This window comes from Cnephaeus nilssonii (assembly GCF_951640355.1).
Source record: "Cnephaeus nilssonii genome assembly, chromosome: 6".
Lineage (NCBI taxonomy): Eukaryota > Metazoa > Chordata > Mammalia > Chiroptera > Vespertilionidae > Cnephaeus > Cnephaeus nilssonii.
Window position 1 is genome coordinate 19,137,535 of NC_137077.1, and position 14,507 is coordinate 19,152,041.

The 14,507-nt window shown below is 44.1% G+C and overlaps 1 protein-coding gene across 3 annotated transcripts in view; it reads left to right on the forward strand.

Moving 5' to 3' along the window:
* Positions 1-313: 313 nt before the first annotated feature.
* NR2C1 (nuclear receptor subfamily 2 group C member 1) overlaps positions 314-14,507 on the forward strand; it is a 44,654-nt gene continuing 30,460 nt past the window's right edge. For 2 of the 3 annotated variants that reach the window (XM_079775296.1, XM_079775298.1), the window contains exons 1-3: positions 316-651; positions 11,605-11,678; positions 12,898-13,128. In XM_079775296.1, coding sequence (XP_079631422.1) covers positions 11,625-11,678; positions 12,898-13,128 — 285 coding nt within the window. In that variant the 5' untranslated portion in view covers positions 316-651; positions 11,605-11,624. Of the gene's footprint in view, positions 652-11,604; positions 11,679-12,897; positions 13,129-14,507 lie in introns of all 3 variants that reach the window. The other variant, XM_079775297.1, reaches the window with a different exon arrangement.

Consider the following 14,507-nt stretch of genomic DNA (forward strand, 5'->3'; position numbering starts at 1 on the left):
AATTTTACATACTAAGCAATTATGTCCATGCACCATTTAGCAATTATACCTATTTCATTACAAGAGCTGATAAGTAAAACTTTACTACACAGGATTCTACCCCAGTTTGTCATTTTATTGAAGGGAATTTTAAATATCTTATTGGGATTTACCCATACTTGTTATTCCTCTGATAAATGTTAGGGAGCCTATCACAGAGCCCAGTTTCCCACAATTAGAAACAGAATTGCCTAAAACTGATGAGGCTATCTCAATACTCAAACCTGAAAAGTTGTTCCAAAACCTTTCAGGACCGCCTGAGGCGCAGCAATGGCGGGGGCATTCTCCCTCCTGGCCGCTAGGGGGCAGTCGGTTTTGAGAGGCTCGGTCCTTTCATCTCTCCTCCCAGGGAGCGCCACGCCCTCCTCTCGCCTGTTCCCCGGACCACTCACGCGCAGGCGCGGACTGGAGCGCGTACCGCGGAGCCGAGAGGTCACGAACTCTGACCCCCTCCAAATACACAAACCCAGAAAGCTCCCTGCCCCCACTTTCCTCTACCCTCCCCCTTCATCCTTCTCCAAGCCACCTCCTCCCGGCACCCCCTCCAGGAGCCGTCGCTGCGGGACCGTCCGGTCCACGCCCGGTGCCGGACGCAGCTCGGCGGAGAAACCGGTAAGACGTGCCGGGTGCGGAGAAAGCGGCCGCGGCCGAGATAGGGGTGAGGGTGGGGGTGGGGTCGGTGTCCCTTTCTCCCAACTGCCAACCAACGCCTCCTCTCCCTCCCCCTCCGCCCCCCCCCGCTCCCCCAGTCCCGCCACTGCCTGCGGGCTTCGGCCGGCGGGCCGGCCCGGTCAGCGGCTCGGCGGCGGGGTGCTCGGGTGGGGCTGGAGCGCGGAGAGTGGCCGGAGCGGCGGGGCCGAACGCGCGGGGCTCCGGAAAGGCTGAGGCTGTGGCCAGGGCGCGGGGCCCGGAGCCCGGAGCGGGGTCGGGCGGCGGGGCGCTGGAGGGAGTCCGCGAGCGGCTCGGCAGCCTCTCCCGCGGCGCCTTCCGCGGCGCCTCTGACCTTTCAACTGCAGGGAAAGCTTCCGTCGGGGCGCCGCGCCGCTTCCCCGCCTCTGGGCGCCGCGCACCGGGGGCTTCCTTGGCCGGCGGGACGCGCGAGAGGCCGGCCTTCGCCCCGAATCCCCTTCCCTGGGGGGCCCTCGCCGATTCTCGTGCTTATAAGGAGGGACAACTTTCTCACAACAAGTGGGCGAGAGTAGTCGCTGCCTTCGGACAGACGTATCTTTTGAGAAATGAAATGGAACGGCCCAAGCCGCTCCCTGCACTCGGGCATGGCCAAGTTGCCAATAGCTCTTTTGTTAAGAAACTCTGCCTCCCGCTTCTGCAGATACCGTTTGATGGATTGCAAATGTGGCCAAGTTGTCTCGTAACCTTCACTAAGTAGGTCAGCCTGTTTAAAAATAAAAATAAAAAATGGAAAGGAAAAGCAAAATGAATTGAAAGGAAGGCCTTATGGGTTTTTGTGCCTCTGAAGTTGGGGGTAGACCTAAGACTGAGGGGTTTTTTTGTTTTGTTTTAAGACTGAGGTTTTTGAACAATGCTGTGTGGTTCGTTGGTATATGATGATTGTTTTTAAATTGTGCTTATATGTGCAATGGGGAGATCTGAAAGGTATCTCTGTTTTTATCAAAAAGTGGATCAAATATAATGAATGTCATCATTCCTTGGAGGGGTATTCAAGTCTTCTTTTAGGAAGGGTTTGAGGGAGACACAAATCAGTCAGCAAACATTCCCAAAATACTTTTTGCACACACACACAGAGTATGAAATTCCTACCCTTGGGGAATAGAAAAGACAAAAGAAGCAGCATAGACTAACTAATAGTATAATTACCGTTTTTTTTGCATTATAGGACCCTCTGCAACCTCAAAATCTTATGAAAGCCATGGACTGGCCTTCCAGAAAGATGCACCTTTACATAAAAATTCTGAGTAAAATATTAAAGTTTAATAGAATTCTGTGGATCCTAGTTCACAACCTTAGTATACACAATAAATGCTGGACCTAGAAAGATTGGATTAAAAAAACAACGGCATTTGACCTGAGTCAGAAAGGTCAGGTGGAATTTAAATGAGGGAGGAGGAATTTGGAATGGTTTGTTAGGAGAGAGACCCCTCTTGAGAGTGATAGCAGATACAATGAGAAGAAGAAATCAGACTATAAAGAACTCTCCTTTGTATCCATAGTGCCTGGCATGTTACAGGGCTTAGCAAATATTGGGGGGGGGGGGGGGGGGGGGGAATACCTGAAGGGCTGAAACTATATTTTGACCACTGAAGAGACACTGATAGTTCTGAAGTAGGAAAAAAGAGATGTGGTTCAGTTCTGTAAGTATCTGGGCATATTGCTACTGGTCAGAGTTAAGGACAAAAAGATTATCTTTGCCTTCTTGGGACTTCAAATATACGTAAAGATGGTTCTTGCCTTCTAGGGGCCTTTCATATACATAAAGGTGCGTATATAAATACACACTCAGGAAACTCAATTCTGGCAGTAGCTGAAATTTTACCCAAGAGGTTCTTAACTTGAAGGCCTAGGACAAGCCACAGGAAGTTTTATGAACCCCTCGAAATTCAGCATATTCCATCATTTATAGTGTAAATCAGGGCTGGGGAACATCTGGCACACAGGCTGTATAAAGCCCGAGAAATTATTTGGTCTGGCTCTGCCAAGGCATTAAAGGTGAGTTAATTAAATGTTTGACCAAATATAGCAGGCTAATTTTTGAGTTCATGATTTTGTATGGCCCTTGGCAGAAAAAAAGGTTCCCAACCCCTGGTGTAAGTGAATGTGAACTTGTGTTTTCTGGTGAGGAAAAGAATCAATGGAAAAAAATATCCTCAGGTGAGGATTAACCAAACAAAACCAAAAAAAGAATAATTATTCCTTTTAAATCTAATTTTCTTTAGAAAACAATTAATACTATATACCTCTTTTTCCTGTTACTGACTTCCCCATCATTAGCCACCTAATTTTTTAGCTTTCCTTTAAAGCTGGGAATAAAATCTGGACTGGTAACCCAGAACATACTTGATTCTTTTCAAATTGTCAGTAGACCTTCCCCATCCAGAACATTCTGGCCCTGGGCAGTGTGGCTCAGTTACTTGAGTGCAGTTCATGCACAGAGGTCACAGGTTCAATTCCTGGTCAGGGCACATGCCTAGATTTTGGGCTTTATTCCCATTAGGGGGCATGCAGGAGGCAGCCAATCAGTGATTTTCACTCATCATTGATGTAGATATCTCTCCCTCTCCCTTTCTGTCTCTGAAGTCAATCAAAACAAAACAAAACATAAACATTAAAAAAATCAATAAAAACACTTAAAAAATTCTGAATATCAGTACATTAGGGTAACTGGTAACCCCTAATATCTTTTGTTTCATAAACAAGTATAACAGCTTCCAGTCCTTAAGACTCTAGGCCTCAAGTTTGTTTATGTTTTTTGTTTAATATATTTTTATTAATTTCAGAGAGGAAGAGGGAGTGAGAGAGAGAGAGAGAGAAACATCAATGATATGAGAGAATCATGGATTGGCTGCCTCCTGCACGCCCCCACACTGGGGATTGAGCCCACAACCTGGTCATGTGTTCTTGACTGGAATGGAACCTGGGACCCTTCAGTCCGCAGGCCAGCTCTCTATCTACTGACCCAAACCAGCTAGGGCTCAAGTTTTTGTTTTGTTTTTTAATCCTCACCCAGGGTATTTTTTCCATTAAATTTTTTTTAAAGAGAGAGTGAAGGGGGAGGGGAGAGAGAGAAACAGAAACATCTATGTGCTGCAACTGAGGTACATGCCCTTGACAGAGAATCAAACCCAATACCCTTTGGTCCACTGGCTGACACTCCAATCACTGAGCCAAACCCGCTAGGTATGCCTCAAGTTTTTAATACTAAGAATTGTAAGGCTGTCTTGTCTCACTTCTTATGCCTGTTTTTACCAACTAAAAAAGAAAAGCAAAAATGTTTTTGGTGTGTTTATGGTATACTTGAAAAAATTCACTAAAATTTATTTTGTGAATTCTCTAGAAATTTTTGAGGTTATTTAAAACAACATAGCTATAAAACTAAATTTGTCATTTACTTAAAGGACCCGAAAAGCAAGAAATTAGATTTGGAAGTGGCCAAAAGTAGATCTCTTGATATGTTATCTTATAAGAATAAGGGTTTTTTTCTTCTTCTTGGGATTTCTTCAACTGACAGTAGAAAATTTCAGTCAATGCTGAATTAAATTTGAGTAGCTTAGTAGTAGTGTTTAATGTACTTCTGGTTGAAGAGTTCTGTGTATCATTAGTAGAAACAAATTAGAGTGGTTGCCTGGCTCATGGTGATTGTATCAGTAGGCAAGTCTGTGCTAGTGCCATCTTTTGGTAAATAGGCCTTCCGAAAATACAGAAACTGCCAATCATATTAACCTTTCTTTCTCTCTTCCTGCTCCACCTACAGTGATTAATCCAAGAGATGAGCACACAGCCTAAGCTAGGCCAATCTGAATTCATTACCAAGATTTTAAAATTAGGATTTGAAAAGACTACTTTCCTTTCCGGGTGCTTTACTACAAAGTCAGAAATAAGCCACATAAGTGTAGCTGAGATAGGAAGATTCCTGACAGCCTAAGAAATCTTAGCTCCAGTTTTTCCCAAGGTCAGCTCTGTTGTGATCCTAGCAGTGTATCCCACAGTCCCCCATTTTTTTTGCTTAAACTAGCAGTAGTTGAGCTAATGCACTCTCATAGAAACCTACTTTCATGCCAAATACCTGTATTATTTTTACCAGTTTTCATCATTTTCGCCCTTGCTAATATTTTGTCTATTGAAGTGAGTAATATTAACTATCCTGTGGAAATTTCTAAATTTTAATAAAACTTAATAAGTTTGGATAGGATTTGTAATTAATTTAGATAATCTCTTTTTTTTGTAAATGGTGAAAGTTGTTTTTTTTAAAATATGTTTTATTGATTTTTTACAGAGAGGAAGGGAGAGGGATAGAGAGTCAGAAACATCGATGAGAGAGAAACATCGATCAGCTGCCTCCTGCACACCTCCTACTGGGGATGTGCCTGCAACCCAGGTACATGCCCTTGACCGGAATCGAACCTGGGACACTCTATCCACTTAGCCAAACTGGTTAGGGCATGAAAGTTTTTTTGAAATGAACAAGATTGTATGATGTATTTTAATTATCTTGTGGGTCTTCTTACATCTAAATATGTATAACACTAGAGGTCCAGTGCATGAAAATTCACGCACTGGAGGCGGGGGGTTCCTCAGCCCAGCCTGCCCCCTCTCACAGTCTGGGAGCCCTCAGGGGCGAGAGGCGACCCGGTGATCAGGGGAAGGCGATGCCCCATCACACCTCCGCTGCTGACACTGCCGGCAGCACAAGCCTCGGGCAGCCCTGGGCGGCTGGGCAGCCGACATCTGAGGCTTGCCTGCACCTTGAGCATCGGCTGAGCAGCTGCCATCCAAGGCTTGCCCGCGTCTCGGGCCGGCCCTGGGCGGCTGGGGGGCTCAGGGGACTGGGGGACTCCAGAGGCAGGCGTGCGGCTGAGGGGACTGGGTGCCACCATCTTGTGGCTGTGGGCGCCGCCATCTTTGAGGGTGTGGCAGTCAATTAGCATATTCCCTCCTTATTGGCTGTGGGTGCTGTCATCTTTGTGATGGCATGAGGGTCAATTAGCATATTCCCTCTTTATTAGATAATGAGAGAAGTTAGCTTAATGAGAGAAGTAGGTAATGATGAAAAAAGGATTCTGGAATGAGTGGGCTTCTGGTCAAGATGTCTGTGTAGGTCAGTGATGGCGAACCTATGACACGCGTGTCAGCACTGACACGCGTAGCCATTTCTGATGACATGCGGCCGCATGCCGAGGATGAAACATTTGCTGCTCCTGAGGATGAAACATTTGTGACTAGAGTCTTGGAGTTAGTTTTTTCCTCAAAGTGACACACTACCCGAGTTATGCTCAGTTTTTTGGTGAAGTTTGACACACCAAGCTCAAAAGGTTGCCCATCACTGGTGTAAGTAAATGCTGTGCTTTCATACTCCACAACCATTTCAAAAGTACAACTACACTACAGAACAGCCATGATTTAGAACCGCCTGAAACTGAGCCGAACGGAAGTCCTATAACTAAGAATATAAAGAAGAAGCCACATCAAGACTGGTAGAAGAAACCCTAGCTGGTTTGGCTCAGTGGATAGAGCATTGGCCTGCGGACTGAAGAGTTCCAGGTTCGATACCAGCCAAGAGCACATGCCTGGATTGCGGGCTCGATCCCCAGTGGGGGGTGTGCAGGAGGCAGCCGATCAATGATTCTCTCTCATCATTGATGTTTCTATCTCTCCCTCCCTCTCCCTTCCTCTCTGAAATCAATCCTATCTAATAATAGAGTAACATGTAAATTACCATCACTCCGCTACGCCCACGATTGGGCGGCGGGAGGCTGGGGGGCGGGAGGCTGGGGGGCGGGACTTGGTATAGCCTATCCGGCCATTGAGAGGCACGGATCCGCTGCCACTGAGGGGGGCTACCCTGCTGTTGAGAGGCGCAGGGGGCGGGACTCCCGCCCCCTGTGCCTCTCAATGGCCAGATCCCAGGCCGCTGAGGGGGCCTGCCGCGGACACCCAGCTGCGCCTCTCAACGGCAGTGTAGCCAGGTGTCTGCGGCAGCCCCCCTCAGCGGCCGTTGAGAGGCGCAGCGGGCGGGAGTCCCGCCCCCTGCGCCTCTCAACAGCAGGGTAGCCCCCCTCAGCGGCCGCGGACCATCAAAAGTCGGGGAGCTGGGTGCCTGTCTGCTCCGGCACCAGTGGACAGGCACCCAGCTCCACCGCGAAAAGCAAAAGCGTGTAGGGGACCCTACACGTGCATGATTCAATCATGCACTGGGCCTCTAGTAAAAATATATTTAAAAATAAAAAAAGACTGGTAGGAGTGGAGGATCAGAATGGGCTTGTCCCATACTCAGGTGTGGTGGATAAAAATAAAGAAATATCTCAGCTGCAGAGGTTACCTCTGAAGATCAAGGGGTCCCACCCCCACACCAGGCTCCCCAGCCCAGGGTTCCTGTGTCGGGAAGAGAAATCCCCATAACTTCTGCCTGTAAAAACCAGCAGGGATTGTGGCTGAGTGAGGTAGAGAGCAGCTGGAGTCCCATGCAGTTCCTCAAAAGGTCCTGTGCACACTTACTCAGACTTGCTCCTTCTGAGCTCCAGCATTAGGACAGCAGCTTGAAAGTAACCAGGGACTATATGGGGAGGAACTGACGTATCTGACATCAGGGTGAGAGCTGAGGAGCAACATTCTCCCAGACAGAAGTGCTGGCAGAGGGACACAAATTGAGATATATAATCACTAAAGTAAATATTCCAGTAAACTTTACCTAAGTATTCTTTTACTAAGTAGTTTGGATTATATGAGTCTGCTAGAGGCCCAGTGCACGAAATTCGTGCATGGAGGTGTGTGTCCCTCAGCCCAGCCTGCACCCTCTCCAATCTGGGACCCTTCGAGGGATGTCCGACTGCCCGTTTAGGCCCAATCCCGGTAGGGTAGGGCCTAAACGGGCAGTGGGACATCCCTCTCACAATCCAGGACTGCTGGCTCCCAACTGCTTGCCTGCCTGCCTCCCTGATTGTCCCTAATTACTTCTGCCTGCCAGCCTGATCACCCCCTAAACACTCCCCTGACAGCCTGTTTGCCCCTAACTGCCCTCCCCTGCTAGCCTGGTCACCCCTAAGTGCCCTCCCTTGCAGGCCTGGTCACCCCAACTGCTCTCCTCTGCAGGCCTGGGTCCCCCCCAACTGCCTTTCCCTGCAGGCCCGGTTGCCCCCAACTTCCCTCCTCTGCCGGCCTGGTCACCCCTAACTGCCCTCCCCTGCAGGCTTGATCGCCCCCAACTGTCCTCCCTTGCAGGCCTGGTCCCTCCCAACTGTCCTCCCTTGCTGGCCATCTTGTGGCGGTCATCTTGTGGCCACATGGGGGCAGCCATCTTGTGTGTTGGAGTAATGGTCATTTTGCATATTACTCTTTTATTAGATAGGATAGAGGCCTGGTGCACGGGTGGGGGCCAGCTGGTTTGCCTTGAAGGGTGTCCCGGATCAGGGTGGGGTTCCCTTGGGGCATGGGGCGGCCTGGGCGAGGGGCCTGTGGTGGTTTGCAGGCCGACCACGCCCCCTGGCGACCCAGTCGGAGGCCCTGGTATCTGGGATTTATTTATCTTCTATAATTGAAACTTTGTAGCGGAGGCCAGGGCTACGGGAGCTTGGCTTCCTCCATCACCAGGGGCAACCCAAGTCTCCTGCTCTCTCTAGCTCCGTGGCTGCCACCATTTTTGTTGGGATTTATTTATCTTCTATAATTGAAACTTTGTAGCCTTGAGTGGAGGCCTGGGCCCGCTCCGGTGTTCGGAAAGCTTGGCTTCCTCCATTGCCGGGCAAACCCAAGCCTCCTGCTCTCTCTGTGGCCGCAGCCATCTTGGTTGGGTTAATTTGCATGCTCCTGATTGGCTGGTGGGCGTGCCTTGTGGGTGTAGCGGAGTGATAGTTAGTTTGCATATTACTCTCTTATTAGATAGGATAAGGCATAATGACTCTAGACAACTGCAGTAGTGCAGAGGGTTTATATAGTGAGAAGTAGAAAGTTGCTTTGTTGGGTCACAAAATAGAATCCCTCAAATATAAGTATGTTTATATTTTTTGAAGAACATACATAGCTTTAATCAGATTCTCTAAGAAGTTTGTAACCCCCAAAAGAGTGATGAATCCATTGCAGTTTCCTGCTCTTCCTAAACAGAAAAAAAACACCACACACACACCTGAGTATCCCGGAATTCAGTACTCAAGAATACTCTTCTAGCAATATTAACATTAAAATCCATTAGCATTGTTACCTGTAGCATTGCTAATGACAGAGTATACAATTAAGCCTGAACCTATACATGCATACATACACACACATGTGCGTCACATAGTAATTAAAATTGTAAAGGAACTAACTTATTCAGTGAAAAGTAAGTCTTCGTCCCATCCTGTTACCAGATTTCCAGTTTTCCTTGAAGGTAGTCACTAACCTTATGTGTTCTTCTAGATAGCTTTCCCTTTTCTAAGTAGCATTTTAAAACTTACTTTACATAGATCTTGCACATTTTTTATTAGATTTATGCCTAAGTGTTATGACTGAATTGTCTCCCTCCCCCCTAATTTATATATTGAAGTTCTGATCCCAGTACCTCAAATTGGGATTGTATTTACAAATGTAGTCTTTAAAGAAGTAATTGAGTTAAAATTAGATCAGTTAGGGTGGCCCCTAATACAATTTGATTGTTGTCCCTATAAGAAGAGATTACAGCACAGATATAAACCAAAGTGTAGCCATGTGAAAAAAGAAAGAAGATGAACATTTACAAGGCAACGAGATAGGTCCCAGAAGTAACCAATACTGCTAACTCAGACTTGGACTGCTTGTCTCAGACTTCTAGCCTCCAGAATTGTGAGAAAATTCATTTTTGTTGTTTAAACCACCCAACCTGTGCTACTTTGTTATGTCAACTCTAGTAAACCAGTACAACTTTTAGTACTGGGAAGTGGGGTGCTGTTATAACCCGTATCTAAAAATTTGGAACTGGGAAATGGGAAGAGTTTTGAGATGCATGCTAGAAAAAACCTGGTTTGCCTTAACGAGATTGTTGGTAGAAATATAGATGTCAGGCAGTTCTGGTGAGAGTTCAGGAAGAAGAGAACTGTAGAAAAAGGTGCTGTCATTTTAGAGATATATACATGTATCATAAACAGAATGTTGGTAGACATACATTAAAGGTGCTTCTGATGAGATCTCAGAAGAAAATGTACATGTTATTGGAAACAGGAGGGAGGGAACCTTGTTATAAAGTGGCAAAGAACTTGGCTGTGTTGTATGCTAGTGTTTTGTGTAAAGTAGAACTTGTAAGTGATAAGCTCAAATATTTATCTCAGGAGATTTCTAAGCAAAGTGTTGAAGATGCAGCCTGATTTCCCTTTGCTACTTATAGTAAAATGTGAGAGGAGAGATAAATCGAAGTTATTAAGAAATATAGAACCCAAAAGTTGAAGATTTTAGAAAATACTCAGCTTATCCATATTGCAAAAAAGGAGAAAGCTTGTTCTGGAGAGACTACCCAGGTTTGGGTGTAACTGGGCAGTCATTTGCTAAAGAGATTATGGGCATGTGATATATTGATCCAATAAGTCATCTCAACAGAAGCCAGGAATAGAGATCGTTTATCCAGGAGAGATTTGTAGGGGACTCTCTTGGATGGCTGCACCACCACGAATTGCACAGAACAAGATTTTTGAGGATCTTATATCAGCAGAAATGCTGCCAAGCTTGGACTAAAGAGGACACAAATGAGATGAAATAAAGGCAGGCTCTTGGACTTCTGGGATTCTACTGGATGGGCCAGTAGAGCTATGCAGTTTTAAACATGTGTTATCCTTCAAGAATAGGGAAGAAAGTGCCTCAAAGATAGGTCAGAAGTTAGCAGTACTACCACTGCTACCATGGGCCCAGAACACAAGGCCCAGGGAGCAGCATTGTCTCCTCTGTTGGTTTCAGAGGTTGAGGCCACTACTTTCCAGTCTAGTGAGAGTTGAATAATCATACTAAATATTGAACATTGCTTTTTAGCACAACTAATTGAAGCATTTATAATTTTAATAAAAGTAATCAAAAGAAAAACAATTCAGATAATTTGACAATTAATATTAATTATAATTGACCAATATTAATGAATTTATAACAAACAATATCCTATCTAATAAAAGCATAGTATGCAAATTGTCCCCTCAATTGGGAGTTCATCTGGGAGTTTGACCAGGGGTCGGGGCTGGCTGGGGGAAGGGAGGGAGGCCCTGGGGAAGAAAGAGAGGCGAATTTCGTGCACTGGGCCTCTGGTATAATATAAAGCCAGAAGTAAATTTTATATTCTTGACTACCCCGTATAGAGAAAAAACAAGTCAAAGTCAACTTTTACTAATCTTACAGGCTCTCAAATCCATTTGAAGACAGCTTTTCATTAAATTCAATTAACCTTAATATATAAGAAATTGCCACTAATGAAGAATGATCATTAGTGAAATGATTCTAGAGAAATCTTCCATCCTTCTGAATGAATGAAATTATTTTGTCAGTTTTTATAATATTTGATAAAAGTGTATTAAATGGCTACAATGATGTGTTTGTTTACAGATAGGATTATCCTTAAGTTCATAAATTCCTAATCTGTAGTAGAATTCTCCTGTTCAGGCTTCAGTATCTTTGAAAAGTGAAATTCTTTGGTTGAATAGTTTTTTTAATAGACATTTTCAAAATATATAAAAGAGAGGATAATTTTATGAACCCATGTGTAAACTTAACCCGTCTTCAGTAACTGTCAGTGCATGGTCAATTTTGTTTTATTTTTTCCTTCCCACCCTCACCCACCTAACTGGATTGCTTTGAGGAAAATCCTAACATATAATTTCATTTCTAAATTCTTAAATAAATATGTTTTATGGGTATAATTATAAAAAATTATCTTTTTATTTTTGGCAGGACATTTTGGCAGTTAGATCATGGCAACCATAGAAGAAATTGCGCATCAAATTATTGAACAACAGATGGGAGAGGTATGGTTAGTTTATAGTTTATTCACTGGTTCACCGAACTACATCAAATGTATATACTAGGTTCTGAAATACAGTGATAAAAGATGGCAATTTTGTCCTCTAAATTCCTCAGGCCAAAATTTTATAGTCATCCTTGACTCTTTCCTTACATTCCACATCCAGTCCATTCAGCTCATCTTGTCACCTTTCCTTTCTTAAGATATCCCAAATTCAGGTGTCCCCACCTCCCCAGTATGGCTACTTCCCTGTTCTCAGCCATTATCTCTGCCAATATATAATGCTCAAATATTGCCAGTATCTGTGCACTGACATCCTTTCTGATCTCCCTTAATTCTACTCTTGAACATTCACAGTCTAGTCTTCACACTAAATCTAGAATGATTCTTTTTGAAAAAGATCCTGGCACTCCTCAGCTTCATAAACCCTCCAGTGTATCTCCATTTCACACAGTAGAAAATCCAGAATTTGTAAAGCTTTATGAGAACAAAAACTTTTATTGCTCTATTTTAGGACCCAGTACAAACAGTGCTTTGCAAATAGAATACACCCAATGTATGCTTGTCTAAATGGAGGGTGAAAGGGAAGGGGAAGGAAGGAATCAAAATAGTGAGGTCTGAATGTTCTTACTATTGTACCTTTATTTATTTTTATATTTGTTTATTTCTGTAAGATAGGGTTTCATGGAAGTAGAATTGCTAATTTAAAAGTCGTGTATGTGTATTATATTGAATATATATGTGATGAACTGGCAGCAGCAGTTCTTGGTTGACACACCCCGGAACCAGAGAGGAGGGAGCCTGATTCCGGGGTGCGTCACTCGAGAACTGCCCTCTCGCAACCCGGGACCCCTGGAGGATATCTGAGAGCCAGTTTCGACCGGATCCCCACAGGCCAGGCTGAGGGACCCCAGCTGCCGCAGGGACCCTGCTTACTCTGCAGAGCCCTTGGAGCCGTGGTGCTGCCCCAGGTGTGGCTGGCCAGGGAGGGACCGAGGGAGGTTGGCTCCAGGGCATGTCCGGTCCATCTCGCCCAGTCCCACCCCGCTGGCCACCCTCTAATTAATTTCCTTTCCATGTGCACGAATCCGTGCACCAGGGCACTAGTATTGAATATATGTGTGATGGGTATGCTTTTCCAGCTTTGTCTGAAAGTATGACAAAATTGTGTTCTTTGAGAGAGAGAAAATTGAGTTGATTTGATTATTACACGATTGTGTTAGGTTGTTACAGAGCAGCAAACTGGCCAAAAAATCCAGATTGTGACAGCACTTGATCATAACACACAAGGCAAGCAGTTCATTCTGACAAATCATGATGTCTCTACTCCAAGCAAAGTCATTCTGGCCAGACAAGATTCCACACCTGGGAAAGTTTTTCTCACAACTCCTGATGCAGCAGGTGTCAACCAGTTATTTTTTACAACTCCTGATCTGTCTGCACAACACCTCCAGGTAAATAATCATAGCATGTCTTTGTATCTTACACTTGAAAAGAATTAAAAAGCATGTCATAAGTATGCTCTTAGTTACATACAGTAAGGTCCACTCTGGCAAGTTTGGCAGGAAGGGGCTTAATATAGAATATAAAGAGCTCAAAGAATTGTTGGGGGGCTGAAGAAACAGTTCTAGGTCAGGTTTCCAAACATAACTACTGGAGCACACTTGAGAACTACTTCTAGGATACCTGCTGCTTCTGCACAGTTAGGAAACTGTCAGATCAGGAGCATCTTCTGTGGCTGCAGTTTCTAGGACCAAGCTGCCTTTGCTTTGAACCAGCAGCATCCATATTAAGAAGTTGGTATCATAGCTGCTGTCTTTGTCAATTAGCCTCTTCTGTTGTCATCTACATCTTCGTTGATAAAGCAAGCCATTTACTCTATGGTCTCCTTTAATATTCGAACTCAGTAGTGTAGATTAACTTTACATTGTGTTAGTGTTAATTTTTGCTAGTTATATATTATACTTCAAGAGCCAGTTAGGGCTTTTACACACTGCATGCCTATGGTTATGTAGATATTTTTACTGCTGGTTACAATGGGATACAAATACAATGAACCATTAAGTTTGCCTCCAGAGAGATTTTGGGTGAGTGCCCACTTAAAATTGGATTCCACATTTTTTTAATGAAAAACTGATCAAAGAAAATTCCTTTCAGGATTGAAAAACTCCTAATTCATAAAATACAAAATCTTGCCAATGTATCCTGTTGGATTTTATTCTTTCAGTTACATCATTTTTAGAAACTGCTGAGGTAGAAAATGGATAGGAGTCACTAAAAAAATGTATAACATTATACATACCCTAATTTCTTTATTTTATTAACAAATTTGATTTTTTTGAAGTTTTACATTAATAGAAATATAAGCAGTTAGTATGCAGAGTTCCCATATAACCTCCCAACACACAGTTTCTCCTGTTTTAACATTTTGCATTAGGATGACACATTTGTTATAATTAATGAATTAATATTGATACATTATTAACTAAAATAGATATTTTTCTTTCCCTGATTTTTACCTAGTATTATTTTTGTTTCAGGATACCATATTGCATTGAGTTGCCATATCTCCTTAGATTCCTCTTACCTATGACCATTTCTTATACTTTCCTTGTATTTGATGACCTTGACAGTTTTGCGGTATACTGGTCAGGTAAAGTGTAGATTGCCCCACTCTGAGACTTTGGCTTATATTTTTCTCATGTTAGATTGGGGTTGTGGGTTTTGGGGAAAAGGATCACAGAGTTTAAGTGCCATTTTCATTACATTATATCAAGGGTACTTACTATCACACCTTATGACTGGTGACATTAACCTTGATCTCCTGGCTGAA